This window comes from Taudactylus pleione, unplaced genomic scaffold (assembly GCF_031769625.1).
Source record: "Taudactylus pleione unplaced genomic scaffold, aTauple2 ptg000624l, whole genome shotgun sequence".
Taxonomy (NCBI): Eukaryota; Metazoa; Chordata; class Amphibia; order Anura; family Myobatrachidae; genus Taudactylus; species Taudactylus pleione.
In genome coordinates this window covers 851,039-867,985 of record NW_028285026.1, presented here as the reverse complement: position 1 = coordinate 867,985, position 16,947 = coordinate 851,039, and the positions used below count along the sequence as shown (strand labels likewise).

The following is a 16,947-nucleotide window of genomic DNA, read 5'->3' as shown; positions in this document are numbered from 1 at the left end:
TACAGTGTAATAGATGTGTATTATGGTGATGTAGAGTGGTCAGGACATGTTGGGGGTGTAGTGTCCTATGTCTGTATACAGTGTAATAGATGTGTATGGTCATGTACAGTGGTCAGGTCATGTTGGGGGTGTAGTGTCCTATGTCTGTATACAGTGTAATAGATGTGTATTATGGTCATGTACAGTGGTGAGGACATGTTGGGGGTGTAGTGTCCTATGTCTGTATACAGTGTAATAGGTGTGTATTATGATCATGTACAGTGGTCAGGTCATGTTGGGGGTGTAGTGTCCTATGGCTGTATACAGTGTAATAGATGTGTATTATGATCATGTACAGTGGTCAGGTCATGTTGGGGGGTGTAGTGTCCTATGTCTGTATACAGTGTAATAGATGTGTATTATGATCATGTACAGTGGTCAGGACATGTTGGGGGTGTAGTGTCCTATGTCTGTATACAGTGTAATAGATGTGTATTATGATCATGTACAGCGGTCAGGTCATGTTGGGGGTGTAGTGTCCTGTGTCTGTATACAGTGTAATAGATGTGTATTATGGTCATGTACAGCGGTCAGGACATGTTGGGGGTGTAGTGTCCTATGTCTGTATATAGTGTATTAGATGTGTATTATGATCATGTACAGTGGTCAGGTCATGTTGGGGGTGTAGTGTCCTACGTCTGTATACAGTGTAATAGATGTATTATGATCATGTACAGTGGTCAGGACATGTTGGGGGTGTAGTGTCCTATGTCTGTATACAGTGTAATAGATGTATTATGATCATGTACAGTGGTCAGGACATGTTGGGGGTGTAGTGTCCTATGTCTGTATACAGTGTAATAGATGTATTATGATCATGTACAGTGGTCAGGACATGCTGGGGGTGTAGTGTCCTATGTCTGTATACAGTGTAATAGATGTGTATTATGATCATGTACAGTGGTGAGAACATGTTGGGGGTGTAGTGTCCTATGTCTGTATATAGTGTAATAGATGTGTATTATGATCATGTACAGTGGTGAGAACATGTTGGGGGTGTAGTGTCCTATGTCTGTATATAGTGTAATAGATGTGTATTATGATCATGTACAGTGGTCAGGTCATGTTGGGGGTGTAGTGTCCTATGTCTGTATACAGTGTAATAGATGTGTATTATGGTGATGTAGAGTGGTCAGGACATGTTGGGGGTGTAGTGTCCTATGTCTGTATACAGTGTAATAGATGTGTATGGTCATGTACAGTGGTCAGGTCATGTTGGGGGTGTAGTGTCCTATGTCTGTATACAGTGTAATAGATGTGTATTATGGTCATGTACAGTGGTCAGGTCATGTTGGGGGTGTAGTGTCCTATGTCTGTATACAGTGTAATAGATGTTTATTATGGTCATGTACAGTGGTCAGGATATGGTGGGGGTGTAGTGTCCTATGTCTGCATACAGTGTAATAGATGTGTATTATGATCATGTACAGTGGTCAGGTCATGTTGGGGGTGTAGTGTCCTATGTCTGTATACAGTGTAATAGATGTGTATTATGATCATGTACAGTGGTCAGGACATGTTGGGGATGTAGTGTCCTATGTCTGTATATAGTGTAATAGATGTGTATTATGATCATGTACAGTGGTCAGGACATGTTGGGGGATGTAGTGTCCGATGTCTGTATACAGTGTAATAGATGTGTGTTATGATCATGTACAGTGGTCAGGACATGTTGGGAGTGTAGTGTCCTATGTCTGTATATAGTGTATTAGATGTGTATTATGATCATGTACAGTGGTCAGGACATGTTGGGAGTGTAGTGTCCTATGTCTGTATATAGTGTATTAGATGTGTATTATGATCATGTACAGTGGTCAGGTCATGTTGGGGGTGTAGTGTCCTATGTCTGTATATAGTGTATTAGATGTGTATTATGATCATGTACAGTGGTCAGGACATGTTGGGGATGTAGTGTCCTATGTCTGTATATAGTGTAATAGATGTGTATTATGATCATGTACAGTGGTCAGGACATGTTGGGGGATGTAGTGTCCGATGTCTGTATACAGTGTAATAGATGTGTGTTATGATCATGTACAGTGGTCAGGACATGTTGGGAGTGTAGTGTCCTATGTCTGTATATAGTGTATTAGATGTGTATTATGATCATGTACAGTGGTCAGGTCATGTTGGGGGTGTAGTGTCCTATGTCTGTATAGAGTGTATTAGATGTGTATTATGATCATGTACAGTGGTCAGGACATGTTGGGGTGTACTATCCTATGTCTGTATAGAGTGTAATAGATGTGTGTTATGATCATGTACAGTGGTCAGGTCATGTTGGGGGTGCAGTGTCCTATGTCTGTATACAGTGTAATAGATGTGTATTATGATCATGTACAGCGGTCAGGACATGTTGGGGGTGTAGTGTCCTATGTCTGTATACAGTGTAATAGATGTGTATTATGATCATGTACAGCGGTCAGGACATGTTGGGGGTGTAGTGTCCTATGTCTGTATACAGTGTAATAGATGTGTATTATGATCATGTACAGTGGTCCGGTCATGTTGGGGGTGCAGTGTCCTATGTCTGTATACAGTGTAATAGATGTGTATTATGATCATGTACAGCGGTCAGGACATGTTGGGGGTGTAGTGTCCTATGTCTGTATACAGTGTAATAGATGTGTATTATGGTCATGTACAGCGGTCAGGTCATGTTGGGGTGTAGTGTCCTATGTCTGTATACAGTGTAATAGATGTGTATTATGGTCATGTACAGCGGTCAGGTCATGTTGGGGGTGCAGTGTCCTATGTCTGTATACAGTGTAATAGATGTGTATTATGATCATGTACAGCGGTCAGGACATGTTGGGGGTGTAGTGTCCTATGTCTGTATACAGTGTAATAGATGTGTATTATGATCATGTACAGCGGTCAGGTCATGTTGGGGGTGCAGTGTCCTATGTCTGTATACAGTGTAATAGATGTGTATTATGATCATGTACAGTGGTCAGGACATGTTGGGGGATGTAGTGTCCTATGTCTGTATACAGTGTAATAGATGTGTATTATGATCATGTACAGTGGTCAGGACATGTTGGGGGATGTAGTGTCCGATGTCTGTATACAGTGTAATAGATGTGTGTTATGATCATGTACAGTGGTCAGGACATGTTGGGAGTGTAGTGTCCTATGTCTGTATATAGTGTATTAGATGTGTATTATGATCATGTACAGTGGTCAGGACATGTTGGGAGTGTAGTGTCCTATGTCTGTATATAGTGTATTAGATGTGTATTATGATCATGTACAGTGGTCAGGTCATGTTGGGGGTGTAGGGTCCTATGTCTGTATATAGTGTATTAGATGTGTATTATGATCATGTACAGTGGTCAGGACATGTCTGGGGTGTAGTGTCCTATGTCTGTATATAGTGTAATAGATGTGTATTATGATCATGTACAGTGGTCAGGACATGTTGGGGGATGTAGTGTCCGATGTCTGTATACAGTGTAATAGATGTGTGTTATGATCATGTACAGTGGTCAGGACATGTTGGGAGTGTAGTGTCCTATGTCTGTATATAGTGTATTAGATGTGTATTATGATCATGTACAGTGGTCAGGTCATGTTGGGGGTGTAGTGTCCTATGTCTGTATAGAGTGTATTAGATGTGTATTATGATCATGTACAGTGGTCAGGACATGTTGGGGTGTACTATCCTATGTATGTATAGAGTGTAATAGATGTGTGTTATGATCATGTACAGTGGTCAGGTCATGTTGGGGGTGTAGTGTCCTATGTCTGTATAGTGTGTAATAGATGTGTATTATGATCATGTACAGTGGTCAGGACATGTTGGGGGATGTAGTGTCCTATGTCTGTATACAGTGTAATAGATGTGTATTATGGTCATGTACAGTGGTCAGGTCATGTTGGGAGTGTAGTGTCCTATGTCTGTATATAGTGTATTAGATGTGTATTATGATCATGTACAGTGGTCAGGTCATGTTGGGGGTGTAGTGTCCTATGTCTGTATATAGTGTATTAGATGTGTATTATGATCATGTACAGTGGTCAGGACATGTTGGGGTGTACTATCCTATGTATGTATAGAGTGTAATAGATGTGTGTTATGATCATGTACAGTGGTCAGGTCATGTTGGGGGTGTAGTGTCCTATGTCTGTATAGTGTGTAATAGATGTGTATTATGATCATGTACAGTGGTCAGGACATGTTGGGGGATGTAGTGTCCTATGTCTGTATACAGTGTAATAGATGTGTATTATGGTCATGTACAGTGGTCAGGTCATGTTGGGGGTGTAGTGTCCTATGTTTGTATACAGTGTAATAGATGTGTATTATGGTCATGTACAGTGGTCAGGTCATGTTGGGGGTGTAGTGTCCTATGTCTGTATACAGTGTAATAGATGTGTATTATGGTCATGTACAGTGGTCAGGTCATGTTGGGGTGTAGTGTCCTATGTCTGTATACAGTGTAATAGATGTGTATTATGGTCATGTACAGCGGTCAGGTCATGTTGGGGGTGCAGTGTCCTATGTCTGTATACAGTGTAATAGATGTGTATTATGATCATGTACAGCGGTCAGGACATGTTGGGGGTGTAGTGTCCTATGTCTGTATACAGTGTAATAGATGTGTATTATGATCATGTACAGTGGTCAGGTCATGTTGGGGGTGCAGTGTCCTATGTCTGTATACAGTGTAATAGATGTGTATTATGATCATGTACAGCGGTCAGGACATGTTGGGGGTGTAGTGTCCTATGTCTGTATACAGTGTAATAGATGTGTATTATGATCATGTACAGCGGTCAGGACATGTTGGGGGTGTAGTGTCCTATGTCTGTATACATTGTAATAGAATTGTATTATGGTCATCTGCAGTGGTCAGGACATGTTGGGGGTGTAGTGTCCTATGTCTGTATACAGTGTAATAGATGTGTATTATGGCCATGTACAGTGGTCAGGACATGTTGGAGGTGTAGTGTCCTATGTCTGTATACAGTGTAATAGATGTGTATTATGGTCATGTACAGTGGTCAGGTCATGTTGGGGGTGCAGTGTCCTATGTCTGTATATAGTGTAATAGATGTGTATTATGATCATGTACAGTGGTCAGGTCATGTTGGGGGTGTAGTGTCCTATGTCTGTATACAGTGTAATAGATGTGTATTATGATCATGTACAGTGGTCAGGTCATGTTGGGGGTGCAGTGTCCTATGTCTGTATACAGTGTAATAGATGTGTATTATGATCATGTACAGTGGTCAGGTCATGTTGGGGGTGCAGTGTCCTATGTCTGTATACAGTGTAATAGATGTGTATTATGATCATGTACAGTGGTCAGGACATGTTGGGGGTGTAGTGTCCTATGTCTGTATACAGTGTAATAGATGTGTATTATGATCATGTACAGTGGTCAGGACATATTGGGGGTGTAGTGTCCTATGTCTGTATATAGTGTAATAGATGTGTATTATGATCATGTACAGTGGTCAGGTCATGTTGGGGGTGCAGTGTCCTATGTCTGTATACAGTGTAATAGATGTGTATTATGATCATGTACAGTGGTCAGGTCATGTTGGGGGTGTAGTGTCCTATGTCTGTATACAGTGTAATAGATGTGTATTATGATCTTGTACAGTGGTCAGGTCATGTTGGGGGTGTAGTGTCCTATGTCTGTATACAGTGTAATAGATGTGTATTATGATCATGTACAGTGGTCAGGACATATTGGGGGTGTAGTGTCCTATGTCTGTATATAGTGTAATAGATGTGTATTATGATCATGTACATTGGTCAGGTCATGTTGGGGGTGTAGTGTCCTATGTCTGTATACAGTGTAATAGATGTGTATTATGATCATGTACAGTGGTCAGGTCATGTTGGGGGTGGTAGGTGTGGAATACTACATACAGTCTCTTCAGTATGGTTGGAAATGGAGATTAATTTGTTTATCTGTATAAGAAATGGACAAATAATGACAAACTTAAGGTGCTGCAATTTTTTTTTTTCTAATTGAGCAACTGTTGTTTTAGGGATAGTAAATAAAAGTAATCATACAATAAGCTTTTACTAATTAATATGTGAGAGGTTATAATCCCTTTGACCACCCACAGACCATTAGGCTCCACCCTCTGCGCCCTCTGGCTTAGGCTGAGCTAGTGCAAGTGCAGTAAGTGTGACACGACCCCTCGAGATGTAGCATAATGTGTCTGCACCCCGAGGTACATATATGTATATGCAACTTTCACATTTATTTATTACTGTCAAGACGATGTTATATCTTGTGTCTGTGATTCCTTTTTACATTACTTTATTGTGTACAAATAGGGGAGAGCGACTTCCATATTCACCATTAGCACTACCAAGCTGTATCTTTGCGTTATCATTCGGCGTCCTTATTAACGCTTGTATGACTGCTGTACGCCTGACACGGGAATTCTGAGTTTGTTGATTTGGAAGCATCTGGCGACACATTCATAATTTAGCATATAAACGTCTCACATTTGTTGCGTACCAATCGTTACCCATACATTTGAAAGGCAAAATGCGTAAAACTATGAATGACCCACTGATGACATGATGGGAGAGATAGTTGCAACGTTTCTAATGTACCAGCAGTTGTAGCTGAACAGACCCACCTATCTGTTACAGATGTGCTTCCTCTACAAACATGTTATTATATATGTCTATGTCTTTTGTATGTTCAGCACATGGTAAATCCCTCCTGGCTTTTCCTGCAGGGCAGAGATCGTACAGTAGGTTATCAGTCTGCACCACCTACAGCAGAAGCCACAGGAGCATTAGAAGCAGGAGATGGTGAGGACCTCGTGGACATCACATGCAGCTGTCCAAGGTCCTGACATCAGCCAGAGGGAAGGGCCAGATGTTAGGAGTCAGCAGATAGAAATAGAACATAGCTCCTATGATCTAACAATGGGTGATATGTGTAAGAGGCTGATTTACAATGTACATTAGTTACCTGAGTTCTGCTGCCTGCGGTAATACAGGTGGAATAATGTTCAAGCGTAATGAGCTGAGAGAGGAAAAAAAATGTTTAAAAAAACAAAAAAGCAAAATCACATTGGGGGACCAAAGCAAAAACAAAGAAAGCAAAGAACTTTGTATCTGAAATAAACCATATTGCAATGCAGAGGGGAAAATACATTTATTTTACATGCAGGGTAAACACTGGCTGCTGTTGCATGTAGCCCACAGATTCTGGACAGTTTTATTCTTACACTGTAATTTAGATTTGGGCTTAGGCTAGCCACTCCCACATTACATCTGCCCCCCTGAAGTGCAGCATGGTGTTACAAGTTACATAGGTGCAAAGTTATTTATTTTTGTTTTTTTTTGCTTTGCTCCCAACTCAGAATCAGACCCAAAGTCTTTGCCTGCTTACACAGACAGCGACAGACCATGTATACACACAGCGACAGACCATGTATACACACAGCAACAGACCATGTATACACACAGCGACAGACCATGTATACAGACAGCGACAGACCATGTATACACACAGCGACAGACCATGTATACAGACAGCGACAGACCATGTATACACACAGCGACAGACCATGTATACAGACAGCGACAGACCATGTATACAGACAGCGACAGACCATGTATACACACAGCGACAGACCATGTATACACACAGCGACAGACCATGTATACACACAGCGACAGACCATGTATACACACAGCGACAGACCATGTATACAGACAGCGACAGACCATGTATACACACAGCGACAGACCATGTATACACACAGCGACAGACCATGTATACAGACAGCGACAGACCATGTATACACACAGCGACAGACCATGTATACAGACAGCGACAGACCATGTATACACACAGCGACAGACCATGTATACAGACAGCGACAGACCATGTATACACACAGCGACAGACCATGTATACACACAGCGACAGACCATGTATACAGACAGCGACAGACCATGTATACAGACAGCGACAGACCATGTATACACACAGCGACAGACCATGTATACACAGCGACAGACCATGTATACAGACAGCGACAGACCATGTATACACACAGCGACAGACCATGTATACACAGCGACAGACCATGTATACAGACAGCGACAGACCATGTATACAGACAGCGACAGACCATGTATACACACAGCGACAGACCATGTATACAGACAGCGACAGACCATGTATACACAGCGACAGACCATGTATACAGACAGCGACAGACCATGTATACACACAGCGACAGACCATGTATACACAGCGACAGACCATGTATACAGACAGCGACAGACCATGTATACACACAGCGACAGACCATGTATACACACAGTATAAGACCATGTATGTCCACAGTGATAGCATAAGACCATGTATACACAGTGACAGCGACAGCATGAGACCATGTATACACACAGTGACAGCGACAGCATGCGACCATGTATACACACAGCGACAGACCATGTATACACAGCGACAGACCATGTATACAGACATCGACAGACCATATATACACACAGCGACAGACCATGTATACAGACAGCGACAGACCATGTATACACACAGCGACAGACCATGTATACACACAGTATAAGACCATGTATGTCCACAGTGATAGCATAAGACCATGTATACACAGTGACAGCGACAGCATGAGACCATGTATACACACAGTGACAGCGACAGCATGCGACCATGTATACACACAGCGACAGACCATGTATACACATAGTGACAGCATGAGACCATGTACACACACAGCGACAGACCATGTATACACACAGCGACAGACCATGTATTCACACAGCGACAGACCATGTATACACACAGCGACAGACCATGTATACACACAGCGACAGACCATGTATACACACAGCGACAGACCATGTATACACACAGCGACAGACCATGTGTACACACAGCGACAGACCATGTGTACACACAGCGACAGACCATGTGTACACACAGCGACAGACCATGTATACACACAGCGACGCACCATGTATACACACAGCGACAGACTATGTATACACACAGCGACAGACCATGTGTACACACAGCGACAGACCATGTGTACACACAGCGACAGACCATGTATACACACAGCGACAGACCATGTATACACACAGCGACAGACCATGTATACACACAGTATAAGACCATGTATGTCCACAGTGATAGCATAAGACCATGTATACACAGTGACAGCGACAGCATGAGACCATGTATACACACAGTGACAGCGACAGCATGCGACCATGTATACACACAGCGACAGACCATGTATACACAGCGACAGACCATGTATACAGACATCGACAGACCATGTATACACACAGCGACAGACCATGTATACAGACAGCGACAGACCATGTATACACACAGCGACAGACCATGTATACACACAGTATAAGACCATGTATGTCCACAGTGATAGCATAAGACCATGTATACACAGTGACAGCGACAGCATGAGACCATGTATACACACAGTGACAGCGACAGCATGCGACCATGTATACACACAGCGACAGACCATGTATACACATAGTGACAGCATGAGACCATGTACACACACAGCGACAGACCATGTATACACACAGCGACAAACCATGTATACACACAGCGACAGACCATGTATACACACAGCGACAGACCATGTATACACACAGCGACAGACCATGTATACACACAGCGACAGACCATGTGTACACACAGCGACAGACCATGTGTACACACAGCGACAGACCATGTGTACACACAGCGACAGACCATGTATACAGACAGCGACAGACCATGTATACACACAGCGACAGACCATGTATACAGACAGCGACAGACCATGTATACAGACAGCGACAGACCATGTATACACACAGCGACAGACCATGTATACAGACAGCGACAGACCATGTATACACACAGCGACAGACCATGTATACACAGCGACAGACCATGTATACAGACAGCGACAGACCATGTATACAGACAGCGACAGACCATGTATACACAGCGACAGACCATGTATACAGACAGCGACAGACCATGTATACACACAGCGACAGACCATGTATACACAGCGACAGACCATGTATACAGACAGCGACAGACCATGTATACACACAGCGACAGACCATGTATACACACAGTATAAGACCATGTATGTCCACAGTGATAGCATAAGACCATGTATACACAGTGACAGCGACAGCATGAGACCATGTATACACACAGTGACAGCGACAGCATGCGACCATGTATACACACAGCGACAGACCATGTATACACAGCGACAGACCATGTATACAGACATCGACAGACCATATATACACACAGCGACAGACCATGTATACAGACAGCGACAGACCATGTATACACACAGCGACAGACCATGTATACACACAGTATAAGACCATGTATGTCCACAGTGATAGCATAAGACCATGTATACACAGTGACAGCGACAGCATGAGACCATGTATACACACAGTGACAGCGACAGCATGCGACCATGTATACACACAGCGACAGACCATGTATACACATAGTGACAGCATGAGACCATGTACACACACAGCGACAGACCATGTATACACACAGCGACAGACCATGTATACACACATCGACAGACCATGTATACACACAGCGACAGACCATGTATACACACATCGACAGACCATGTATACACACAGCGACAGACCATGTATACACACAGCGACAGACCATGTATACACACAGCGACAGACCATGTGTACACACAGCGACAGACCATGTGTACACACAGCGACAGACCATGTGTACACACAGCGACAGACCATGTATACACACAGCGACAGACCATGTATACACACAGCGACAGACCATGTATACACACAGCGACAGACTATGTATACACACAGCGACAGACCATGTATACACACAGCGACAGACTATGTATACACACAGCAACAGCATGAGACGATGTACAGCGACAGCGACGCACAGTGACAGCGACAGCGATGCACAGTGACAGCGACAACATGAGACCATGTATACAAACAGGGACAGCATGAGACTATGTATACACACAGTGATAGCATGAGACCATATATATATACACACAGTGATAACATGAGACCATGTATACACACAGCGACAGCATGAGACTATGTATACACACAGTGATAGCATGAGACCATGTATACACACAGGGACAGCATGAGACCATGTATACACACAGGGACAGCATGAGACCATGTATACACACAGGGACAGCATGAGACCATGTATACACACAGCGACAGCATGAGACCATGTATACACACAGGGACAGCATGAGACCATGTATACACACAGTGACAGGATGAGACCATGTATACACACAGTGACAGCGACAGCATGAGACCATGTATACACACAGCGACAGCATGAGACCATGTATACACACAGCCACAGCATGAGACCATGTATACACACAGGGACAGCATAAGACCATGTATACACAAAGCGACAGCATGAGACCATGTATACACACAGGGACAGCATGAGACCGTGTATACACACAGCGACAGCATGAGACCGTGTATACACACAGGGACAGCATGAGACCGTGTATACACACAGCGACAGCATGAGACCGTGTATACACACAGAGACAGCATGAGACCGTATGTACACAGTGACAGCATGAGACCATATATATATACACACAGCCACAGCATGAGACCATGTATACACACAGCGACAGCATGATACCATGTATACACACAGCGACAGCATGATACCATGTATACACACAGCCACAGCATGAGACCATGTATACACACAGGGACAGCATGAGACCATGTATTCACATAGTGACAGCATGAGACCATGTATACACACAGGGACAGCATGACATCATGTATACACACAGTGCCAGACCATGTATACACATAGTGACAGCATGAGACCATGTATACACACAGGGACAGCATGAGACCATGTATACACACAGGGACAGCATGAGACCATGTATACACACAGGGACAGCATGAGATCATGTATACACACAGTGCCAGACCATGTATACACATAGTGACAGCATGAGACCATGTATACACACAGCGACAGCATGAGACCGTGTATACACACAGGGACAGCATGAGACCATGTATACATACAGGGACAGCATGAGACCATGTATACACACAGGGACAGCATTGCCCTCATTCAGAGTCGGTCGCAAGAAGTGAGCGCTCGCTCTGAATGAGGGCGTCCACTTGCCTTTTCAACCCACAGCTTTAGCGACCGACCAGGTTGATGGTCGCGATGGTCAAGATCACCATCAACAGCCACCCCTTTTGTAGTGAGCTCCGGAGCGAGAGAATTGCGTGCGCAGTGCCTAAACCTCTACCCGGTTGCGAGCGCTCAGCGACCGGGTCTGAATGAGGTCCCATGTATAGCAGGATACAGCTATGATCCCGGTGATCGGGATTCTGGTGCTCAGAATGCCGGTGCTGGTTAGTGGTTAGTGTTAGGCACTATGAGAAGGGTTAGGCTGCAGGGGGGAGAGTTAGGTTTAGCTGTAGAGTTAGGGTTAGCCTACTTACCAGTAGGTGTCGGCATGGTAACCCAGTCGGGATGCCAGCATTGGGATTATGGGTGCCAGCATCCCATACCCAACCCTGCCTAGCATATGCAATCCTCTGTGCCAGACAGAGTTAAGCAACTAATTGCTTAGATTTGGTCATGCTGGGACTTGCAGTTCCTCAAGAGCTGGAAAGTTACTTGCTAATTGCTTAGACCCCCTTCTTAGATATTTACTTAGAATCTGTGTGTTATTATTTTTAAATAATGTGATTTATAACTAGTGGGTACTGCAGAGTTCGGTGAGCGCCTGTTTGAATCACCTTATTGATTCGTAGGCTGCCCCAGTACATTTTTTTTTATACGAGACCCTTTTAGGGTAAGGTGAGGATCTGGTGGATCCTCCCCTATTCACTAGTACTGGTATCTCCCAATGTGACCTGTCTCTAATCTAATATAGTGTCAGACCAGATCCAGCCTGGTCCTCACCAACACCCCAGAGGGGTTCATCAAGCTTAAAGGAATCCGCTGCCTCCCACATAACGGTGATGGGGAAGGCAGGAACTAAATCCTGGCTGCTCTTTGAGCCATTGATCCATCAGTACAGTATATAGAAGTGTACATATATGTTATAAGGTCAGAGAAAACATCCAGTATATGCGCATGAGGTCCTTTGAAATATTCCAGATGTATTCAGTTCAACTCAATGAAGTGCGGCTACATCCCAGCTCCGAGCCACGGAGCGTACGATTCTGGGATGAGTCGTGATTAAAAAGGTAACAATTGACTTTACTTAAATCAATTCTCACATACTGTACATGTAAGTTTAAAACAGTCTCATGGACCACCGCCGGCTCTGGAACTGCCGGATGACGTCAAGTACGTCCACGTCACAGGCCACGCCCAACGCGTTTCGTCACTTGATGACTTCGTCAGGGTGCGTCACAGTTCCAGAGCCGGCGTTGGTCCGTGAGACTGCTATCCACAAGCGCGGTGTCCTGTATTAGGAGGAGCCGGAGGACCGTCCATGGGGAAAGATCGCTGTTTTAAACTTACATGTATGTGAGCACTGATTTAAGTAAAGTTAATTGTTACCATTTTAATCACGAGTGCGCTTTCCTATCATTTCACTCATATGTTATAAGGTACCTGGAATAAAGATCAGTGTCTAGATAGACACTCAATAGGTCGACAGGGACAAAAGGTTGACTGACAATTGGTCGACAATGCAAATGGTTGACACGAAATGGTCGTCACATTTTTTTATGATTTTTTTCAACATTTTTAAGATTAGGGTTAGGCACCTGCCGGAGGGTTAGGGTTAAGCTGTGGAAGGGGTCGGTTAGGGTTAGACACTAAGGGGGAGGGTTAGGTACTGAGGGGGAGGGTTAGGGTTAGGCACTGGGAGAGTTTGGCACTAGGGGGAGGGTTAGGCACTGGGAGGGTTAGGCACTAGGGGGAGGGTTAGGGTTCGGCACTGGGAGGGTTAGGGTTAGGCACTAGGGGGAGGGTTAGGGTTAGGCACTGGGAGGGTTAGGCACTAGGGAGAAGGGTTAGGGTTAGGCACTGGGAGGGTTAGGCACTAGGGGGAGGGTTAGGGTTCGGCACTGGGAGGGTTAGGCACTAGGGGGAGGGTTAGGGTTAGGCACTAAGGGGGAGGGTTAGGTACTAAGGGGGAGGGTTAGGGTTAGGCACTGGGAGAGTTTAGCACTAGGGGGAGGGTTAGGGTTAGGCACTGGGAGAGTTTGGCACTAGGGGGAGGGTTAGGCACTGGGAGGGTTAGGCACTAGGGGGAGGGTTAGGCACTGGGAGAGTTTGGCACTAGGGGGAGGGTTAGGCACTGGGAGGGTTAGGCACTAGGGGGAGGGTTAGGCACTAGGGGGAAGGTTAGAGATAGGCACTGGGAGGGTTAGGCACTAGGGAGAAGGGTTAGGGTTAGACAACTGGGAGGGTTAGGCACTAGGGAGAGGGTTAGGGTTCGGCACTGGGAGGGTTAGGGTTAGGCACTAGGGGGAGGGTTATGGTTCGGCACTGGGAGGGTTAGGGTTAGGCACTAGGGGGAGGGTTAGGCACTAGGGAGAAGGGTTAGGGTTAGGCACTGGGAGGGTTAGGCACTAGGGAGAGGGTTAGGCACTAGGGGGAGGTTTAGGGTTAGGCACTGGGAGGGTTAGGCACTAGGGGGAGGGTTAGGCACTAGGGGGAGGTTTAGGGTTAGGCACTGGGAGGGTTAGGCACTAGGAAGAGGGTTAGGGTTAGGCACTAGGGGGAGGGTTAGTGTTAGACACTTGGGGGAGAGTTAGGGGCTCTTGCCAGAGGGTTATGGTAGACTGTGGAAGGGGACGGTTAAGGTTAGGTACTTGGGGGAGAGTTAGGATTAGGCACTTGGGGGAGAGCTATGGTTAGATATAGGCACTAGGGGGAGGGTTAGAGTGAAGATTAGGCTTAAATTACAAAAAATATGTGTCAACCATATGTGTGTTGATCATTTGCAGTGTCGACTATACGTGTGTGTAGACCTTTTGTCCCTTTTGACCTATAGTCTGTATACCATCTGTTGTCGATATATTAAGCGTCTATCTGTTCACTGTTTATCTTCTATACCTCACCAGCATTGGAATAACCCATACAGTGGGCCTGATTCAGACCCGGTCGCAAGCGCTATGCGCTTGCAACTGGGTCGATGGTGGCCCAGAGCGCATGTGCACGACGAAGCCGGCTCCGTCGTGCGCATGCGCGAGACCCGGATAGCGACGGGCAATCCGTCGCTCCGGGTCTCGCATCATAGGGGGCGTGCTGTCGATGTTGATTTGAGGCGTTCCCATGAGAATGCCTACCGTCTGGGGTCGGCCCCACTAACATCACAAGTGATGTCAGTGGAGAGATTCCGGCTCTGTTAGAGCCGAAATCTCTCTGGGGTTTGCGGCCACGAGACCCTACCACAAGGGTCTCGTCGCAAGCCTGATGGTGTCGCGATGGTCTTGACCATCGTGACCATCATCATGGCCGCTCGCTATAGCTGTGGGTGGTCAACCACAGCTATGCGAGCGGCCAGGAAGCCGTTCTAAAAAAAAAAAAATGGCCCTGATTCAGAGCGTGCGCTCTGTCAGAGCGACCGGCTCTGAATCAGGGCCTGTGTTTTCTTTAGAGCAGTTACCCCTATTCAGAGAACCTTAATTTGTGCCCTTCTCATATATTTCTGTGCCTTATGTATTTATATCACTAGGCAAAATTGTTTATTTCTATTGCCCTTGGACACCGCACAGCTCCGCTGTGCTCACTGCATTAAATACAACTATGTCCAAAGTACACCGTTGTGTTGTATGCCAGGACGGTAAGAAATGATCATCTCTGTCTGATGATATAAATACATGATTGAAAAGCACAGATCAAAGCCTGTAATCTAACCATAAACATATTTAGTACAAATCTGCAGGTGGGCACTTACAAGCCCGCAAATTACAGTCGTCTGAAGGTAGCACCTGACCTCTCAGGCGAGTCGGACGCTTCCCTTGTCTGCAATCACCTATAAAACAAGATGGGAAGAAGAACTTTAAAGTGACATTGAAATTCTTTGTTCTGCACAGATCACATGAAACTTCACGTACTGTCTAATTACACGACCTCTTTCCCCAGGCGCCTTCCCCCGTCACTAACTATATTAATGATCTGCCTGGAGGGACCGCAGTGTAATGTCCCCTCTATGTGATTCCTTTGCAGAGATCCGATGCCAGCTGGTAGAACAGTTTAAGTGCCTGGAGCAACAGTGCGAATCCCGGCTGGCGCTCCTCCAGGACCTGCAGGAGTTCTTCCGCAGGAAGGCAGAGATTGAGCTGGAGTATTCCCGCAGCTTGGAGAAACTGGCCGAGAGGTTCTCCTCCAAGGTCCGAAGCTCCCGGGAGCAACATCACTTCAAGTAAGTTGTGGCAGGGCGACGTGGGGGGGCCGATGGGGGTTAATGTTCTGCCACACGGCGAGGGCGCAGCGCCCGGTCGTACCTAATAGGGACACGCAGATGGGCCCTGATGCCTCTTTCCTGCTGGTCTAATAACACGGCTGAGACATAGGTCCCTGCCCTCTCTCCTGTGATCTATGAGAATGTTCTCATTGTAACCCAGATAACTGCCATGTGATACATTTAATTATCTTATGCTTCATCCAAGGCTTATAATGGTCTAAAAATAACATTGTTTCCATGTGTTACCAGAGGTCCTTGTAATGACAGAATAGTTTCTGTAGGAAAATGTCGTTGCTTAAATGCTTGCAAGCGGTCTGCAAATAAGGGGCCAGAAGTGAGTCTATGACATCATTCCCAATGCTTGGATATAACATGCGAATACAGGCAGGGAGATTTATTTAAAAGATTAAGGCCCTCATT

The 16,947-nt window shown here is 45.2% G+C and overlaps 1 protein-coding gene across 2 annotated transcripts in view; it reads left to right on the top strand.

The window, feature by feature from the left end:
* Positions 1–16,947, top strand: part of SRGAP3 (SLIT-ROBO Rho GTPase activating protein 3) — a 151,915-nt gene that overhangs the window by 80,518 nt on the left and 54,450 nt on the right. For both annotated transcript variants that reach the window (XM_088454644.1, XM_088454643.1), the window contains exon 2: positions 16,290–16,485. In XM_088454644.1, coding sequence (XP_088310770.1) covers positions 16,290–16,485 — 196 coding nt within the window. The remainder of the gene's footprint in view (positions 1–16,289; positions 16,486–16,947) is intronic.